Below are 20,352 nucleotides of genomic sequence, written 5' to 3'. Positions count from 1 at the left end.
TAATAGAAATGGATGTTTTATTTAATAGGAAATAAAAATAAGTTCCTATAAGCGACAACACTATCTCATTAATTCTTTTACAGCTGATCTATTTATTAGCATGTCTACACTTTGCATCGACACCCTTTCCGGGCTCACATTGCTCTATTTTCAGTAATAATAATTTTTTTTTTTTTACGTTGATTTGCTGTCTCTAACAGCAGCTATTTTGTCTTCTTCTTGCTTTGTATTCCTTACTTTTTTCCTCGATTTGAGAATATTGTCGCATTTTGAAGAACTCATAATATATTGCGCATTTAAAAATTTGTGAAAAAATAATAATACAAACCTAGATTTTCGAAAGGAAAAATCTCTAGGATTGATTAAACAGAAAAGTAATGATTTACAGGTAATGGATCCAGGACAATCTACTAGCACTAAGAACACTGAAAAAAAAAAAAAAAAAAAAAAAAAAAAAATGTTAATAGAAACTGTAATGAAAATTATTTATCGAATCGAAATGAAATGAACCTCAACATGTTGCTTGCAGTGAGCTATTATCCGATTGAAGTATGAAATCATAGTTTCTAAAAAGACATCTAGAATCTGAGCGTGCTAATTTCAAGGATAAATCTGAAGACTATTTTAAGAGGAAATTATCGGAGTTTAAAAATTGCAAACAAGTAATGAAAGTTTTGTTACTTCCAGCGAAAAAGCTTTGGAAACTAGTTACCTAGTAAGCCTAAGAATTGCCAAGACTGGGCAGGATCACACTGTTGGAGAAAACCTTATACTACCAGGAGCTAAAGATATTGTTTAATATTATTCAATGAAAAAACGGCTAATGTACTTAATAATATTCCATTATCAAATGATACAATTAGTCGACGAATTCATGAAATGGCAAATTCCATAAAAGAGACACTTATTCAAAAAATAAAACACAGTGAATGTTTCACTTTGCAAAAGGGTGAAAGTACTGATATCACGAACTTTGTTCAGTTATTAGTTTACATATGTTTTGAAGATGATAAACTAATTGCTCAAGAGTATTTATTTTATGAATCTCTTCATGATAGAGCAATTGCAAATGAAATTTTCAAACTAATTGAGAGTTTTATTGATGACTAAGAATGATATTCCTTGGAATAAGTTCATTGCCGTATGCAGTGACTGAGATCGAGCTTCAACAGGAAAACTTTCTGGTGTTATTTCTCAAATACAGAAAGTCACACCTGAAACTAAATTTACTCACTGCTCCATTTAGAATGAAGTTTTAATACCCAAAACTATATACCTGAAAACCTGAATATCGTTTTGAATAAAACTGTTAAAATTGTTTAATTTTATTAAAACCTGATCTTTAAAATCAAGAATATTTACGATTTTATGCCAAGAGATGGGAAGTGAACATAAAACGCTTTTGTTATATTCCAAAGAGAAGTGGTTATCTAGAGCAAAGTTTTAAATCATTGTTTTGAACTTTGATCAGAAATTCAAATTTTCATGTGTGATTCAATGGTTGAATTGCAAAAATGTTTATTTAGTGAATTATGGTTGGCGCATTTAGCACATTTAGCTGATGCTTTTGGGAAGTTAAATGAATTAAATTTAGGATTACAAAGTGTTGATTTGTTTACCATTAGACATATGCAATGATTAAAAAAAAAACTCCAGCTAATAACCAAAGAATTGGATAATAATATTTTAAGCTTTTTATCACTTTTAAAAAGTTTTCTGACTAGAAATAATTTCAAACTAAAAGAAGAATTGGCATCCAACATTAGAAAACATTGCTTAGCATTGATAAATAATTGCAACATGTATTTTACCAAGGATTATGAAAAATAAAATTGGATTAGAAATCCATTTTGTTCAAATGTACCTAAAATTTTATCTCATGAAGAAAAAGAACAATTGATAGAAATTTCTTGCGATCAAACTCTAACTGAAGATTTAAAAGATAACACACTTGTTAAACTTTTACTGAATCAGAAAAAAAAAAAAAAAAAAAAAATCCGAAAGGTTTCAGACTTTAAATTACGTCCAAAAGGGTATTTTTTTAATATTTTGTGTGTTACCTTCATTTATTAAATATCATGTTCTTTTAACTTAAATCATAAAATTCAGTTCACTAGCAATGTCACAAAATAATTCTAAAATGAGCATATCTTTAAAATTTCCGATACACAGTTGTGTGCGTTGGAGATAAAAAGGTTCCCCCCCCCCCCCCGGTAGAGTGTTGCCATTGCTTGTTTTTAAATCGTTGAGTTTGTTATTAAAAAATTTGTTAAAGTTTTACAAAATATGAAATCAACAATAAAACAATTCCAAATTTCAAATTTGTTCTTCCACATGCCCACATTCATAGGCGGATTATGTCATTCAAAATTTGATGGCTCTATGTACCGTTCTTTTATTACAATGCGAGAAATATACATACATTTATGCAGATTTTTCATTATTTAATTTCTTCAAATATAATGCAGGACTCTAACATTTGGTGGCAACAGTTTGAAAAGTGAAACGGACATTTATAGTGATTCAACGCAAAATCGCAAAACAAAAGCAATAGTCCTTCAGGGACAAAGCCTCTTTGGACTAATAAAAAGCAAAATAAAATCATAAGTAATAAAATAAAGAGAACTCGATAATTTTTATCTCCAGCGCACACAATTGTGTATTGGAAGCTGTCTCTCCTATGTGAAGCTGTCTCCACCGTTACTGCCTGACAGTGAAGGCTGTGTTGCTGTTTGTTCCAGCGTATTTATAGTAGATCTTCGACGACTGTAAAAAGTGATTTTGGAGCTGTCCTGAGACTATTGGTAAATAAAGTGTGTTTCGATATTTCATCAAGTGTCGTCGTTATTCACTCCAAATGTACGAACTCCGTACGAACATGAAGAAAGAAAATATATCATATTTTAGAACAGCAATAAAAGAACATAGCCTATTTAAAAAATATGAATGAAAATGAAATTGAAGGCTGAAAAACTTCAGTTCAGAATTTTGTTTTATAAATTAGTCTTTAACATATAGTCAAACCATCACAAAATCTGCTACCATAGAAATATTTAAATATTTCCTACCATAGAGTAGACATCTCACAAATCAAATAAATTATCACGCTTGTCCAAATATAAAATACCGTAATTTCTGGAAGAAAGGCCGGATCAGCGTAAACACCGCACTCGAGAAAAATGGTGGAAAAAAATTAAAATTACACAGAAACGCCGCAATAGATTAAATTGCGCGTGACATCGTCGTGGGCTGTATAGATGTTAAATCTCAAACTAAGTCCTGATATATGACATATCAGTTAAGAAAAATGCATGAAATGAAACCATAACTCAAAAATAAATTAAAGGTGAGAAATGTTGAAAATATATTTACGTTCACGTATATACTTATATTTACCCACTAAAGAAGTCCATATTTGTAATACTCAGACTATATTATAAGAAATCTTGCAACAACGAAATATTAAATTTGGATGACAAAAGGAAATTTTAAATTTTATTTACAAAAGGAATTACAGTAAACTATACATCATATGAATCCATCCAAATCTGATTCTTCACTATCCGAATTAAAAAGATTTAGTAAATCCTGATCTAAGTCTTCCAGATTGTCACATTCATCCTCTTGGTTTACAATCTTTTATCTAAGGATATAATTTTAGCTTCTTTGAACCCTGCTATTATTGACGATGTTTTTACTGATTTCCATGCACTTCCTGCCTGCTTTGCAATTTCTTCATAAGATGCTCAACGCATTTTACCGCTTTTGGTATACGTATGCAATCCTTCATTCATCCAACACTCCCACCGCTTTTGGACTTCAGCTTTGAAGGATTTATTACCTGACAAATCTAATGGTTGTAAGATTTTTGTCAAACCACCAGGAATTATTGCTACGGTCGTAGACAATTTTTGACATCTGGTTTTCACCAACTCAAATAAATGAGCACGCATAGAATCCATTCTTAATAACCCTTTTGGTTGGAAAAAAGACCCCTTACGACACTGCCAACTTTTTGTGGCCACTCATGCATGATTGTTTCGCACATCCTGCCGTTCTCGTTTGCACAAATAATTACGTCATCAGAAAAATATCCCTTCGGAATAGTCTTTCGTTTAAAAATGATCATCGGCTTTAGCTTGTCACCGTTTGTGGCACAAGCTAACACACATGTAAATGACGTTCTTTCATGCCCCATCGTAAGCCCAGTTACAGTTTTTGCACCAGTTTCATCAACAGTTCTGTTTGCAGGAGAGTCGAAAGCTAACGACGTTTCATCCATATTTATTATTTGTGTCACATATTTTAGAAAAGATGCCTTTTTATCCTGCCAGTCCATTGGTAATTGTTGCCTGACTGTTGTTCTAGTACGCACAGTAATATTTTTTCTTTTTATAAATCTTCTGCACCAGCAAGGCCCTCCTTTGAAATCATTTATGTTCATTTGTTTTGCTATAAATTTTGCTTGTAAGCGAATTTTTACAGTCGAAATTGCTATTCCCTTTCTTCATTGCTAGTTTATCCAGTTTGCAAAGTCATCCTCTAGATTTGGCCACCTTACAGTACCAGTACCACTTCTTTTGGCTCGTTTCTGTTGTGGCATATTTTTAAGTTCTTTTTCAGTTCTCCAACGTCGAATACATCTCTCGTCCACTTCAAACTCTCGAGCTGCTGCTCTATTTCCAATTTGTTCAGCACGTGAAATTACATTAAGCTTAAAACCAACAGTATAGCCAAAGAAAGTCTATGTAAAGAAGGAAAGGCTCCATAGACATAATGTAAACCAGTTTGTCTTATAGGCCGCTAGAAAGAAGAGGGACAATTCGCTAAGGGATTTGGTGACGGAACCTGTTGGCGAGAATTTCACCCCTTGTGATGTACCTGGCCAAGACTTTCCACCTCCGCCACGTGTACAGGAAATTGAGGAACACATGTTAAGATTAATCGTTCTTTGACTTTTCGCGATAATTTAAACTCGAATTTTCGTGCTTTTTTGCTTTACTAGTTGAATTTGTATTATCCATATTACAGTTTGATGTCTGATTTTATATCTGTCAATATGTAGGTGAAAAAATGGAGTCACACAGCTTTAAACTCTTGATAAACGTGACCATCGAACCTGTTTGAACTTCGACATCAGCTTCGAGCTTTGGCGCTTTTTGGCGACAGATATTTCACACATGCGCAGTTGTGTCAATTTTTATTCGGAGGAGCCACTTCTGCTGCTGCGAAGCTTTCCTTCTTAACAATACATATTCTTTGGTATAGATTCTGTGATGTTTAGGTGCCATTTTCAAAAATTTTCCTCTCCCTTCTTACTTAAAAACTATCCAACAAGCACTTGCACCCAAACTGATGGGATCTGTATCTGGCAGAATGCCAAGAAAAATCGATTCATGCTGAAGAGGAAATACGTCAGAGTTCGTTATTGTGAGGCAGATGGAGTCGTGCCCGCCTTTGAAAAAAATTGCAGAAAAGGCAGGGGTGGGGAGAGGATGGGTCCTGGAAGATTCATCGAATGGCAGAGGAGAGAGACTATTCAAACTGATGAGAATGTTGATTTGAAAGGAGGAAGAATGTTATTGTTCTGATATCCCGTATAGGGTGAATAAGGCATGTAGGTCCGTTCAAGGGAAGAATGTAAACAAAATAACGTTCGCAAAACGCAACTGAGTGGTCTTTTGTGTGGGAATAGCACCAGGCTATGTATGATGACAAGGCCATCCAAACTATGTACAATAACCATCATAGGAAATATTTTATTTTTAGTGCACCTAAACGCCGTACCCGCTGAAAATTTAAGTTTTAAACACGTTAACGACGCAGCGTTTCTTCCGGATATTACGGCAGATATTTTGCCCCATTTACAAAGCATTCTGAAAATAATAATTTTATCAAAAAAAGTTAACTAATCAGATAAGCTTAAAGATATTCTTGGTATTTCAAATTATTAAAATTTATTTTAGTAAGTTTTGTCCTTAATTAGATTATGAACAAAGCTATAGATAGGTTTTTCAGCCCCTGGGGACAATCACAGATTTTATGCTCCTACTGTCTACCAAGGATGGAAAACATTTAATTCTAAAATTCCATAACATCAATTTGCCCTTCCCCTTGGATGCTGTACCTGGGGACAGATGTCCCCCCTGCCCCTCTCTAGCTATGCCACTGGTTATGAATGTGGTAAGAAAAGTCTAATTTAGTTAAATTTTTAAGGATTTAATCTTTTATTTAATTCTAAACAAAATTTTTACCTAAATTAAATTTTTTTAAAGAAAAAGATTACAACTACATTAAAGAAAAAACACAAATAATTAAGTAAAACCATCATTACATTAATAAAGGAAGCTTCTACTTAGTCACTATTGCTGTTTAAGATGAAAATAAATATACTATAAAAATAATTATTTAAAATGCATTTACCTATTTTTAATCCTTACCTAAAACTTGCTTGCTGTCGGTAACAGCCGAAACTCCCACAGGGCATTTTATAATACAATCTTTGCCAGGACTTCCCAAAATCATAAATCTCCTACATATGAAACAATTTCATTTATCACATGTTTAAACAGATCACAGTTAACATGAACAAATTATACTTTTTATGAGCTTGATTAGCATTTTCTGACTAAAAGAATTATACTTACTTGCTATCACCTCCCTTTCCTGCAACAAAACGTTGATCAGGATGTTCTACTTTTAATTTTTTAAGTGTATATGAATCACATGCCTCAACGTACACATCTCCTCCTTTACCACCAACACCGCCATACTTTGGAAGTCCATTACCTCCTCTTCCTCCATGAGCACTAATTCTGATAGAATCTATGAATGTTCGTCTTTGTTTCTAAATGAGGAAATAAAACAGCTACGGTTAAATGAATTTTGGGTTTTAAATATGGAAATTATACCAAAATTGAATGCTGGCATTTTTAACTGATCTGACAAGCAACCACATTTGGATGATCTGAGCAGTCACCGTCCAGGTCTTTGAAAATATAAAGGAGAATGAAAAGATGTGTCTTCATATTCAAGGTAAAATTAAAATTTAAATATTAATTAAAAAAGACTTTTTAATAATTAAAATTTCACACATCTGGCATATGAAAAATTACAAACTGTAAACAAAATTTTCAGATTAATCTTTAGTTAGAGGGTGAACTCTATACTTCATTTGTTACAGTACAAAGTCCGAAATCCGGTCTGCTTGGGACTTCGGCGATTCCAGATTTGGAATTTTTCCGGATATTAGATCATCAGTTTAAATCTAGTAAAATGGCATGTAGAAATTATTAAATTAAAATTACGAAATAATGAAGCATTTATGATTTAAAGGATATCAAAATTTACAAAAAAAAAAAAAAAAAAAAAAAAAAAAGCTTAATATTTATTTGTTTACCTTATTACACATTTCTTTCAATGTACGTTGTTTAAGTTGCTTCTTTTTCTTTGCTAATACTTTCTCTTTAATTCTGTAGATAGACAAAATCTTGAAGTCCTGTAACTGCTGTTTTGAGAACTCTGACTAACTTGTCAATCGAAATTTTCTCGTTTTCAATAACTTCTCTGTCACTTTCTTCACTATCAGTAGCGGTATTTTCTGAATCTAGAGCCCATACTACAGAGTTCACCTTTCATTAATTGAATGATGACTGAGAAGCAGTGCCATGACAATGAAAAACTTCTTTTATATCATCTTCATTTATTGCCGCTTCTCCACATTTCTTTACAAAAGCCGTTAATTGGAAAATTTCACATTTGTTTTGTGATATCCGAAAACCTTTAAAATTAGTGGCTATCATCAAATTTAGCTATTCTTCACTATACATATTTGGCTATGCATCATGAGCTTTGTGATTAACAACAAGTTGTTCCGTTTAATTTTATCTTGCTTCTATTGCACACTGAGACATTTAAGTCTGAATTGTATTAGTGTAGTTATTTATAATACTTATGTCTATAATAAATAAATAAATTCCCACATATACTATACTTATTTATATGTTTATGTGAATAACAAATTAGTCATTCTTAATTCAAATATCTCTAAATGTAATCTTTGGGTCTATGAGTATCATCAACAAAATCTATTTTAGCATATGGAAAGAAATTTTTGGTAAATTTTTCCTCGTCAACATTTTTTATCTCATTTAACTTAAATCTGTAATCATCTCCAAGCGAGGTTACCATACCCCATTATTATTCAATTACTAACATAAAAAAAATTGTTTAGACATCGCTACATGAGTCACTACTCAAGTTGTCATGTTTTGATAAACATGCGGTGATGAAAAGAAAGTATAATAAATAATTATTCACCACATTGGCATCAGATCAACGATGTATCTATGTGGGATGTTTCGGCTTGAGATGTATGCCAAGCACATACACAGCAATGCAGCCAAATTACTGGTCGTACAAATTTATGCTAAAATGATTGTTTCTTCAATAACAAGGTATTTTACTTAGTGTCAAAGTGAAATTAAGAATCGGGATTCTCCAGATGTTATATTATGCGCGGAGGGGTGGAACCAAATGCACATGCGTAAAGCCTACAAGAAAAACGTTGTTGGTGGTTTTTGATGTCCGGATTTTAGATCATTCCGGATAATTGACGTCCAGATTTCGGACTTTGTACTGTGCTAATTTATATAATTAATGCTGATTTATTTTAGTAAAATGTTAAGTTACATTATGCAAAAGAAAATATTTCAGTATGGTTTTTAAGCATTTAGGAGGTCAAAAGGTACTTCAGGATTAAAGCATCAAACTCGGTCAACTGCCAAAACTGGAAGATTAATCATCGAGCTTGGTAACGATCTTTCGATTTTTTAACCTGCAAGAAATTTGATTTTCAGACTGTTTTGATTGTGATTTTGTCTATCTGTTAAAGGGAGAGATAATTTTCTGCTATATTTATAATTTGCCACATTTTAGATTTTTACGATTAATTTTGATGGCAAGATATCTTTCTTTTTTTTTTTTTTTTTTTCTTTTTTCTTTTTTCCATTTTAGCAATTTTTAGCTTTCTATAAATTTGAAAATAAAAATTAGTTTCTTCATGATATGATTCATTAATAATTTTTAATCTAATATTCTGGCCATATTTATTATCAAGTCAAAAGAAGCAGTAGTTTTCTTACACAAGCATGTAACTTTGTATCCTGAGTAAAAGTGTAAAAACAACCACTAAATGAAATTATTTACAGAGAAATTGCAAAATAAAAGACAAAGAGGAATGGCTTGCTAATACTTGGATTTCCATTTACAATAGACTTAACCACTGGCCGTGCAGTAAAGTCACTAAACACTGGTACTTTCTGTCCAAGGTTCGAATCCCGCGAATGGGCTGGCTACATGGGCGTTTTCATGGTAACATACACATGAGCCAGTTTCCCTTAGAAAATCGTCCACGAAGATATCCCTCCCCTTAGGCACATAGCCCTTGAGGCTTTGCCATAATCACATAAACCAAATCATATTTACAACAATAATTTACATGGTAGAAATATGTATGATACAAAATATTCTTTTGTAGCAGCAATTCAAATGTAAATAAATGTTGTTTCCTCAAAGGTAAACAAATATTACTTCTCGTTAACTGTAAATAAATGTTACTAACTGTACATTCTCATATTGAGGTTTTTTATTTTTCTAAAGGCTGCCGTAGTATTTTTCACTGCTTGCCAAATTAATTTTAAATGTCACAAAGTTCCCCAACACATATGTGGTGGCTGAAGGTACTGCTTAAAACTGTTACATAAAGTCTAACATTCATTGCAGAGTTACAATACACTCAATCATAATTTTGCCCGGAGGGAGTACTTAATGGTTAGTTAGTGTTGCAATAGTTAATTAGTTAATGGTTAAAAAGTGTAGTGTTAGTATCATAAAATTAATCTAAGCTTGGAACATTTTCTTAGAATAACAGCTGCAACAATCCAAAAATTTTGTCTTATTATAGAAAGTAAAATTGCACAAGGTGCATGCAAATACATTTCGTGATAGTACCTAATGATGAGCTTAGTAACGAAAATTTTTTTGAGGAATAAGCATGGGATGCCTTTGATTTTCCAAAAAGTTTGAATTTCTTAACTGTCCTCCAACACGAATAACTCTTATTTTATCTGGGAATAGACTTATGGATATTATTCAGCTGTTCCATTTCACAGATTTTCCACTCTTTAAGCTTAATATTTCATAAAGAAATTCAGAATATTGTGAAATGCTTACTATTGTACAACTCACATTATTCTTTACTAACAAGAAATCCTCTTATCTCCAAAGTGCACTTCAAAAAATTGTTCATAAATCTTAAAAAATAGGCATTATTTTGACAAAGATGAAAATTTCCAAAGAAAAGAATCGGCATCAATTTTAGCAAAATTAAAAATAATGCATTTTCTTTCTTCCTTGGCTACTTCTTGACCATCCAATTTAATGTATATTTGTTCATCCAATACAGATACTGGATAATAATTCTGTAACCAGGAAGGTTCGTTGAACCACTGATCATAATCAATTAATTCCTCCAATACCAAAATCAGAAGGATTATTTTTTCATTGAACATGATTCCATTTCACTTCAGGAATGATGGTTTGAATTTTTTACATTCGACTGGCTATGAAAGGAAGCCATCCCTGTGATTCAGAGGAAATTCAGAATAAGGTGATAGTAGAATCTGAATATACAAAACAGTTATTAGCAGGAACATTCAAACATTTCCTCACTGCCTTTAGCAGATTTGCTAACAATAATGCAAGCACATAATTTTAGTCTTAGTAAGAACGACACTTTAAGTGGTACAATTCTTGTTTTGGCACATACTCATGACACTTTATTTGCTTCTTCAGAAAAAGATTTAGCATAAATAACTGCACAATAAGCCTTCCAAGATGAATCACACAAGGCATGTAACTTTATCTTATGATAATTATTAACTAAAATCCTTCTAGGAATTTTTAATTTATTAAGCAAATTTAAGGCTTCATGAAAGTGAGTCCAAATCATTAATGAATGTGAGTTCATCGCAATCTAACTTCAGTCCACAAGTCTTGAAGAAATATTTTTGCAGAAATAACAACAGTCTAACCAGCCTACGAAATCAAAGTCTCACAGTTTCTAACAGCACGTTCCATTTCGTGAGCATGGAAATTACAGATAGTAGCATGTTAAAATCAAATGTGTCACTGTAGGGATGGCAACAACTTCTTTGGTCATTCCTTGAAAATGTCCAACTGAGGTGCATTTTCTCTGAGTTCTTGTGACAGTGCTTCTAATACGTAAGGAATATTAAGCTGCATTCAGACAACAGTATGAAAGCCATAAGTGGTTTAAGGCAATCTGTGTTGCCAGGCAACCAGTCTGTGCTACGTCACAAAGTCTGGTTTAGGGCTCTTGGCATAAAGTTCGAAGTTTTAAACTTTTCGACTGCTTGGGATAAGCGTCAACCAAGCAGGGCGAACGCACAAAACCTGAATGGGAAAACACAGTGGGAAAGTTGTAGACACATCCACGCATGCACAAATTTAGCTTCTCTAATTGGGTATGGCTTAGACCCTATGTTGCAGGTGTGAACGGAACTCTCGCATTTTATTCCTTGTGACTATGCCTCTGTGACATTTATGCCGCCGTCTGAACACAGCCTTAGACAACCATTTCTAAAGTATAAAGCTGCCTCTATGCAGAAGATGTCATGCATTAAATGTTTGGCAGCAGTTCTTGATGCAGCACCTGTTAAAAGATCACCAACTTAAAAATCAAATATAACAAATTTTGGAAGCCCTTGGAAAATACTTTTATTCATCTAAAACTAATTGGAGAAGAGAACGAGTTGATAAGAATGGCACAGGGGAAGTTTCATATATTACCGTTAGGAGTCAATATTCTTGAATTGATTCATTCACATGATTTTTCCAAAGAACACGAAGTGTGAAATTTTATCTTATTTTTTTTATATCTGCGAGATAGCGACAGCATATGTTCTAAATTGAACAAATAATTCTGATTGAATTCTAGGGCCTACATGCAGAAGGTCAATAAGTGAATATCTGCTGGATGTCTTTGCTGATGTGTCAAATACAGCTTTTAATTTAGTGCTAGTTATTAATGGTTTAAAAACTGGGTGGTAAGTAATAAACCACTGGATGGACAGGTTCAGAATCAGATATGACTTCCCTGTGTTGCAAATGCAAACGTTCATCAAGAAATTTTTTATTATAGTTTATACCAGGGATCACCAAGAAACTCCTTACTACAGTTTGTACCATTTATACTTTATTTACACAATTGTCCCACAATCTTATTGTGTATAATTTTAACTTTTTAATTATTGTGTATAATTTTAAATAATTTTATTACACAATTTTTATTGTACAATTTATACCAGGGATTGGCAACCTTCTAGCTGTGGTACGCTAAACCAATCTACTGATGTGATTCAAATATGAACCAAGCCTTGTTATTTAGAAAATAAATATCAAATTATTTCTTGTAATACAATAATTTATTCAAAAAGCGTTAATCCGTAACTCGCATAATATTTTGGACACGTGAAAGTTTTGTTGAGATGTTCTGGCACACAATATCTCTCGTCATATTTTTTTGTTATAAATTAAAATAAATGACAAGAATTAAATCTGCACTTGGAAATTATTCTTTGCTTAGCAAAATACACTGCTTGACATTGAAAATGCAACACCAAGAAGGAGTGGTCAGAAAGTGATGTAATTTGGAAAAAAGACAGAGACAGCAAGCAGCAATGAGTGATCTTTATTTCAAAATGATAAAATACAGAGTGAGAACGGTGTCGGCTCAGTAGGATGTAGGACCACTGCGGACAGCAATGCACGAAGAAACACGTCTAGGCATAAAGTCAATAAAGAGTGCGTATGGTGTCCTGAGGGATGGCTCTCTATTCCCCTTCAACCATTTGTCACAGTTCATCTTCTGAACGAGGCAGGGGCAGAATCTGCAAACGGCGTCCAATCACATCCCATACATGTTCGATTGGCGACAGGTCAGGAGAGTATGGTGGCCAGGGAAGCATCTGTATACCTTGCAGAGCATGTTGGCAGATGCAAGCACTGTGTGGTCGGGCACTATCCTGCTGAAAAATTGCATTAGGCAGGCCCTGAATGTAGGGGATTGCCACTGGCCGCAGTACATTATCCAAGTATCGTTGGGCCATCATAGTGCCCTGAATAGGAAATAGAGGAGAACTGGAATTGTAGGCAATAGCGCTCCAAACCATTATGCCACGTTGTCACATGGTGGAACGTTTCACAGTTGTTGCAGGATTAGATCTGTCTCCACTTCGAAGCCACACACGTATGCGGCGACTGTCACTGGATAAACAGAAGCGTGACTTATCCGAGAACATGACATTTCACCATTCTGTCATACACATCGCTCCAGCCCGGCACCATTCTAAACGTTGGCGTCTATGCTGTGGGGTCAATGGCAGTCTTTTTAACAGACTCCGTGAGTGCAGGCGAAGTTCAACCAATCAACGGAAAATAGTTCAGGTCGACACGGGAATATCCAGGGTATCTTGTACACGCTGCAGAATTGTGGTACAAGTGATTTGCAGGACCGCCACAGCTTGTCGGCGGATGCGTCGATCCACGCATGCTGACGTTACTCTGGCTGTACCTGCACCCTTCCATCTTCCCACATTTCCTTGTTCCAACCATGTTCGCCATAGCTGATGCACCGTGCTCACATACATGTGGGTATCCGCTGCGATTTGACATAAGGACCAACCCACCCTTCTCAGTCCGATCACCATACTCCTCGTAAAATCGTCTATCCGCTGGAAGTGCCTTCGTTGACGGCGGCCTGGCATTCTCTCCTATTACACGTATCCTCCGGGATAAAAGCCAACTTTCTTCAATAATTCGTCTGGCAGAAATAATGACACGAATATTGGACATTCTGCACGTTCCTTCCCTTAGATCTTACTTCACATGCGTCGGAGAGCTGCTCATTTCACATCATTCGCATAACTCCGTGACGTATGTCTACTCTAAAATTTGCATAAGTTTCTGACCATTCCTTGTTGGTGTTGCATTTTCAATGTCGAGCAGTGTACATTAACAATTCCATATCCGAAGTGAACATGGCAAGACTGTACAAATTAACAAATTGTTCATCAATTTAAAGGCATAAAAAGGTATTTGATACATCTAGAAAGTCTTTTATGTAAAGCATTAAACTATCTTTGATGTTATAAAATGATGGTAATTAGGTGGAACTATTGAAAATGCACTGAAATCTGGACCACATTCTGAATTAAAAGTCACAGAGTTGGAGATATACATTACAAAAATTTAAAAAGACTCAGATATTAGTGCTATAAGACTTGCAAAAGATTTGGAAGACCAATTCATAAGAAAGGTTACGTTTAAAAGAGTTAGAAGGGTCATTAAGCACATGGATGGAATAGGCAATTAAAAAAGAAAAAAAAATATGATTATCTTTGGATTATGGTAACTTGGTGAATTTTTGGCGAAAATTTGGCGACCAACTCTGCTACAGCAACCCTCTGTTTTTTTTTTTCGCCGCCATTTTGTCTTCACGAAGTAAAGACATGTTTCTTTTTTTTTTATTTACTCAACACATTTCCAACAATCTACTAGCCGCATTACACTTATGCTAGAAATTTTATGGAACAAAAATGCTTAATCATGACAAATATTAACTGCAAAATTGGGAAAAAGTGCAGAATCGCAAACTCCTTGCCGCGTTTTTCAAAATCGCACATACACAGTAACCATGTACACATCGACTTATTTTTACTTAAAAAAACATCCCAGAATTGCACAAAAATGGCATTGCGCACACTCTTGACTTTATCCATCTAAACTGCTATTTTCTCATAAATTACAAAAATTTGCACGAAAATGCAGGAAAATTTTGTGAATCTTTAAACTCGGTAAAAAGCACATACATGAAATTACCTGATCGCAAAAAATTATATACCCTATCCAAGGATGAACATTTCCACGTATAATATAAATAAAATATCCAAAAACTTTTACCTCTAAATTATCTATTATAAACCTCACCAACGAATTCATAACAAAACATTAAAAATGGTTACAAATACTGGAACTACTCTGATATGTGCCCTCAAGGCGCCTAATTTCTCGCCAAATCTACGCTGCCATATTGCTATCTAAATTTTTGTCTACATTTCGAACTTTAAGCCTAAAACACGGTTTAAACACACAATTTAAGCAAAAAATCCGAAACAAAAACAAAAAATTTAGGTAGCAAAACCGTGAAGTTTCTAACCAAAATTATTTGACATGAGTCCATGTACACAGCGATATGTTGTTTTAACTTAAAAAAAACATCTACGAATGGCACCATCTAGGCAACGAATGAATTTACGAACTATGCACACCTCGCTTTAATAAATTAACATAACAACAATAAATTTCAAAGAATACCATGTACACAGCGTTCTGTTTCAACTTTAAAAAACATCTACAAATTGCACAGTTTAGACGGTACACACTAATCAACAAAATAACTAAAATAAATTTCAAACAATTCAAAAAAACAATAATAACGACAGAAATTCATACTAATAAAACAATGAACATAACATTCTACAAAATAAGAACAAGAATAAAATAGAATGCACTTATGCATTAATGATTTTTAGAACAACAGAAATACCAATTTCATACCGCCTTTAACATACCACCACGTAATCACTATCGTATTTATATGACAGCCAGACACACTATCCAGAAAATTCATACTGTGGTTCACAAATAAATAAAATAACAAATAATCACAAATCCCTACTTCTATCAAGCACAGCTACTAAAAATAATCTCCCATACCTTCTTTCCACACCTCCAAATACCCATTGTCCCTCAACAGGATGGCCACGACGATATTTCCTTATGCCGAACTTCAATTCAACAACTTTCACCATTAAATCTTTCCCCCCCTAGCTTCTCAGACACAAAGCATGACGGGAACCAATGAACTCCAGCGAAAGATTTTTCAACGTCAACAGAGTTGCCATACAACACGCAATCGTGCCAAAAACTAGCGCAGAACACATATCGCCACATTTGGTGAAAATTAGGCAGTATATCAGAGTTGTACCCAAATACTTAGTGTCAAATATTTAAATTATTTCCATGCACATTTACTTCCACTCAAACGTATACCAAATTGCTACAAACATATAATTCGCAAAATAACTATCATTTAATTAAAATATAATTAAACCATGTACACGTCGACTTATTTTTACTTAAAAAAATCCCAGAATTGCACAAAAATGGCATTGCGCACACTCTTCACTATATCCACGTACACTGCTTTTTTCTCATGAATTAGAAAAATTTCACGAAAATGCATGAAAACTTTGTGAATCTTTAAATTCGGTAAAAAGGACATATATGAAATTACCTGATCGCGAAAAAGTACATACCCTTTCCAAAGATGAACATTTGCACGTATAAAATAAATAAAATATCCAAAAACTTTTACCTCTAAATTATCTATTATAAACGTCACCAACGAATCTATAACAAAACATTAAAAATGGTTACAAATACTTAGTCTCAAATATTTAAATTACTTCCATGCATGTTTACTTCCACTGAAACGTTTACCAAATTGCTACAAACATATAATTCACAAAATAACTATCATTTAATTAAAATATAACTAAACCATGTACATGTCGACTTATTTTTACTTAAAAAAAATACCAGAATTGCACAAAAATGGCATTGCGCACACTCTTCACTATATCCATGTACACTGCTTTTTTCTCATAAATTAGAAAAATTTCACGAAAATGCATGAAAACTTTGTGAATCTTTAAATTCGGTAAAAAGGACATATATGAAATTACCTGATCTCGAAAAACTTGCACCACCATTCAAACTTATCTGTAATATCCTTCCTTTCACACAATCTCATTTCATACCCACATGTTGGACATTCATACTTAGCCGCAATTAAGCAATTCTTTTCAATTACACATAAACGGAATAAAAATTTCGGATTTACTTTATATAGGGCCATGGGATCCAAATATTAAACAACACTGTTTCACAGAACATAGAATGAAACTAATGCTCTACAGCAGATATTTTTACAAATTTACACCCTTTTCCGATTAAAGAACAGTGATTCGTCCATTAATGTCACATGACATATCTCATGATCTCTCATTTCCCTCACACAATATAATGCGTAATCGGAACTGAGTACTTCTCACATTATTCCCAAAGTCCTAGGTAGTAACCTTTATCGCCTCCAAAATGTTGCCAAACTACCTGTTACCATATTCCAAAGATCAGCCAAAAATACGATTTATCAACAAGAAAAGGAAATTTATTTACAACGTATTTATCAACAAGAAAACAAGGAAAATGCACAAAATTCTCAGTAAGCAAACATTTATCATATTGGATATATCATATCGTATTTATCAACAAGAAAACAAGGAAAATGCACAAAATTCTCAGTAAGCAAACATTTATCATATTGGAACAATGTTATTTTTGTAGATGAATCAAAATTTAATACATTTAGATCAATGCTCGATCAATTTTTAATACATTTAGATCAATGCAATGGAAACTATTTCAGTAACTAATATTAAGTATGGGGATGGATGCTTAATGTTTTGGGGGTGTTTTGTTGCTTCTGAAAAAAGAAATTCAATCATTCGAGAAAATAAAATACATCAGTATAAACATATAAATATTCTTAATGGAAGCCTGAAAGCATCAGCAAGAAAACTTGGAATGCAAAATACATTCAAATTAAGACCCTTACCACTTGCGTTTACGATACAATTGTCTCGAAGTTACCAACACTTCATTCTACAATCATTTTCCAGGCTTAAATCCTATTGAACATGCATGGAGTGAATTGGAGAAAAGAATAAGGAAACATGATTATTTCCTCAAAAGTTACACTAAAAGCAATTGCTGTGGAATAAAATTGAATATTTTAACATGAAAAAATTAAATGAATCCATACCAAATCAGATGAAAAATGTAACTTTAACTAAAGGTTTAATTTAGTAGGTTTATTTAATTATAGCAGAGCATATGAGAGCTATCTGCCTTTTAGCTAAAGGATATTCATCGAAATGTTGAACGTCTAGTTATTTTCATGCTTTTATTACATGTACTCAATGCAATGTTTAAGTGTCCAAATCATTGCTCAAGTCCATTTTTAGAACTTTATGAATTATTTATTTATTTTAATCAGAAACATTTTGAATAACTTTTTTCAAAATAAACAGATTTTAAAAAAGATGGTAAATAGTACATGGAAAAAAACATCATTTCACTGATATTTAATAACCAATTTCTGCAAATAAAATTGAAAAACATAAGCGTTGGATAAACGAGCTATAGTAAAAGCAAAATTTCTCTTTGGAAAAATGATACCATCTCAGATTTTTACTTGTGAATAAAAATTTGGTAAAATCCTAGTATACGGTGCAGCCTTGGCGCAATTTTGAAAATTATCGCCAACACCAAAAATGACCCAAAGAACGTCTATGTATATACTATTTACTATCACTATATACATAGTATATACTATGTATAACACTAGATATTCTTTGAATGACCCGTTTACTAATCGTATATGTCCCGTTTTTACTGCTCATCATAAAGTCGCCAAAAGTAGCCAAATCCCGTGTGCACCGGATACTAGGATTAAACCAAAAATTTTATTGCAACTTAAAAGAAATACACAGGGTTTAATAATATCTGTAAGTTAATTGGTATGTTTTATGTCCATTTTTAAAATATTTGAAAAAAAACAATAATCTATTAACTTCATTAATTACACAATAAAATAAACATTAATATGAATTCCTCAGCTTTAAAATGAGGAACCTAAACACGTTCATTTCTCTGTAGTACAAATTTGGAGTTTTAGATAAGCATAAATGACACTTGAAAATTAATGAACTGCCTGTGAGTTTTAATGTTACAAAAAATCTTCATAAAATTTAATGCAATGCACAAGACCGTATGATTCATATAGGAAAAATAGGGTGAATTGCAGAATCGCTCACTCTTTTGACGCGTTATGTTTAGCGCTTTTTATAAGAGTAAGAGGAATTGGATTTTTGTCAATTTTCCTTGACCTTTTTAAGTGAAAATATATCGATGTGTACATGGTCAAAGTCAAGGGAGTGCGCAATGCGGAATTAGAGCAATTCTCTGATTTTTTTTAAGTTAAAATAGGTCGATGTGCGCATGGATACCGAATTTGAACAATTCTTAAAAACGCGCCAAGCAGTGGGTGATTCTGCTCTTTCCCCGAAAAATGTACACTATATTTAATGGATAATTAAGTATTACAGAGACAAGTGAAAGAATGCTTAATTATCCATTAAATATAGTGTACATTCAAAGATTTAAAAATTTCTATTTTTCAACTTACCAACAAATGTAAACTTAAACGAACCATAGCACATTAAAATGAAAACTTAAGCATGGGGTTTACTAAAATCTCACACACTATATGCAAAACAAATATTTGGATGCACTAAGTTCGAACGCCTTTTGACCCGAAAAGAGGAAGGAAGTAGTTTGTTTATGTACGTAAGATTTTATAAGTTGAAAAAAAAAATTATTAATTCCCGTCATGGACCAAGATGACGAATGTGCTTCAGGCTTTATGCTTGAAAGCTTTAAAAACTCTAATTTATAAACTATGGCTGATTGCTAGCTCGACTTGTCACTCGGCACATCGCCATTCTTAATTCAGAGATTACTCCTCCACCGCCTTCTCCAATTGATTTCGCTAAGGCGACGCTGAAAATTTATGATCTGAAAAACAACTTATCAATTCGAGATTCTAAGAATTTTCCATCTCGAAACAGAAAATGATAACAAGATCAACCAGTTTCATCCGAAAGGTTAATATATCATCCATACTTTAAACGCAGCTTTGCGAGCGCTTAGGCATCCCGCGTATTTTCCTTACCTGCCACTTAAGAAGAGTACTTTGCTAAAATTAATGAAATATATGTTCAAAAAACTGATTCATTTATTTTAAAAAATCAAAAAACTACTAACAGCCAAAATTTATAACACTTTCAAACTAATCCTCCTCAAACCCAAATTCCGGCAACTCCTTTTCAGAATTCCACAGATCCTGAAAAAAAAAAAAAAAAAAAAAAAAAAAAAAATGCAGAATTACAGACCAAGATTGTTCTATGTGTTATCTTCCTTTTGTAGTTAAATTAATCACTCGTAAAATGGTTGTAAAAGACAAACATTTATTTGAAGATAAATCTTAATAACCTATACGTAACGTATTCGTAAACGTACATAACA

General features: G+C 33.1%; 1 protein-coding gene across 2 annotated transcripts in view; it reads right to left on the bottom strand.

Annotated features, from left to right (window-relative positions):
* LOC118189531 (GTP-binding protein 10) overlaps positions 1-19,606 on the bottom strand; it is an 85,048-nt gene extending 65,442 nt beyond the window's left edge. Inside the window, exons 1-3 of one of the 2 annotated variants that reach the window (XM_085824054.1) lie at positions 19,454-19,606; positions 6,648-6,847; positions 6,441-6,532 (exon numbers count right to left, since the gene is read on the bottom strand). In XM_085824054.1, coding sequence (XP_085680180.1) covers positions 6,441-6,532; positions 6,648-6,847; positions 19,454-19,480 — 319 coding nt within the window. In that variant the 5' untranslated portion in view covers positions 19,481-19,606. Of the gene's footprint in view, positions 1-6,440; positions 6,533-6,647; positions 6,848-17,047; positions 17,078-19,453 lie in introns of those variants that run through there. The other variant, XM_085824055.1, reaches the window with a different exon arrangement.
* Positions 19,607-20,352: the final 746 nt, after the last annotated feature.

The sequence above is a fragment of the Stegodyphus dumicola genome, chromosome 9 (genome assembly GCF_044657685.1).
Source record: "Stegodyphus dumicola isolate Sdum_Otavi_A_Nest chromosome 9, ASM4465768v1".
NCBI classification, from domain to species: Eukaryota; Metazoa; Arthropoda; class Arachnida; order Araneae; family Eresidae; genus Stegodyphus; species Stegodyphus dumicola.
Note: the sequence above shows the minus strand (reverse complement) of the source record. Positions and strands in the feature narration are given on the sequence as shown.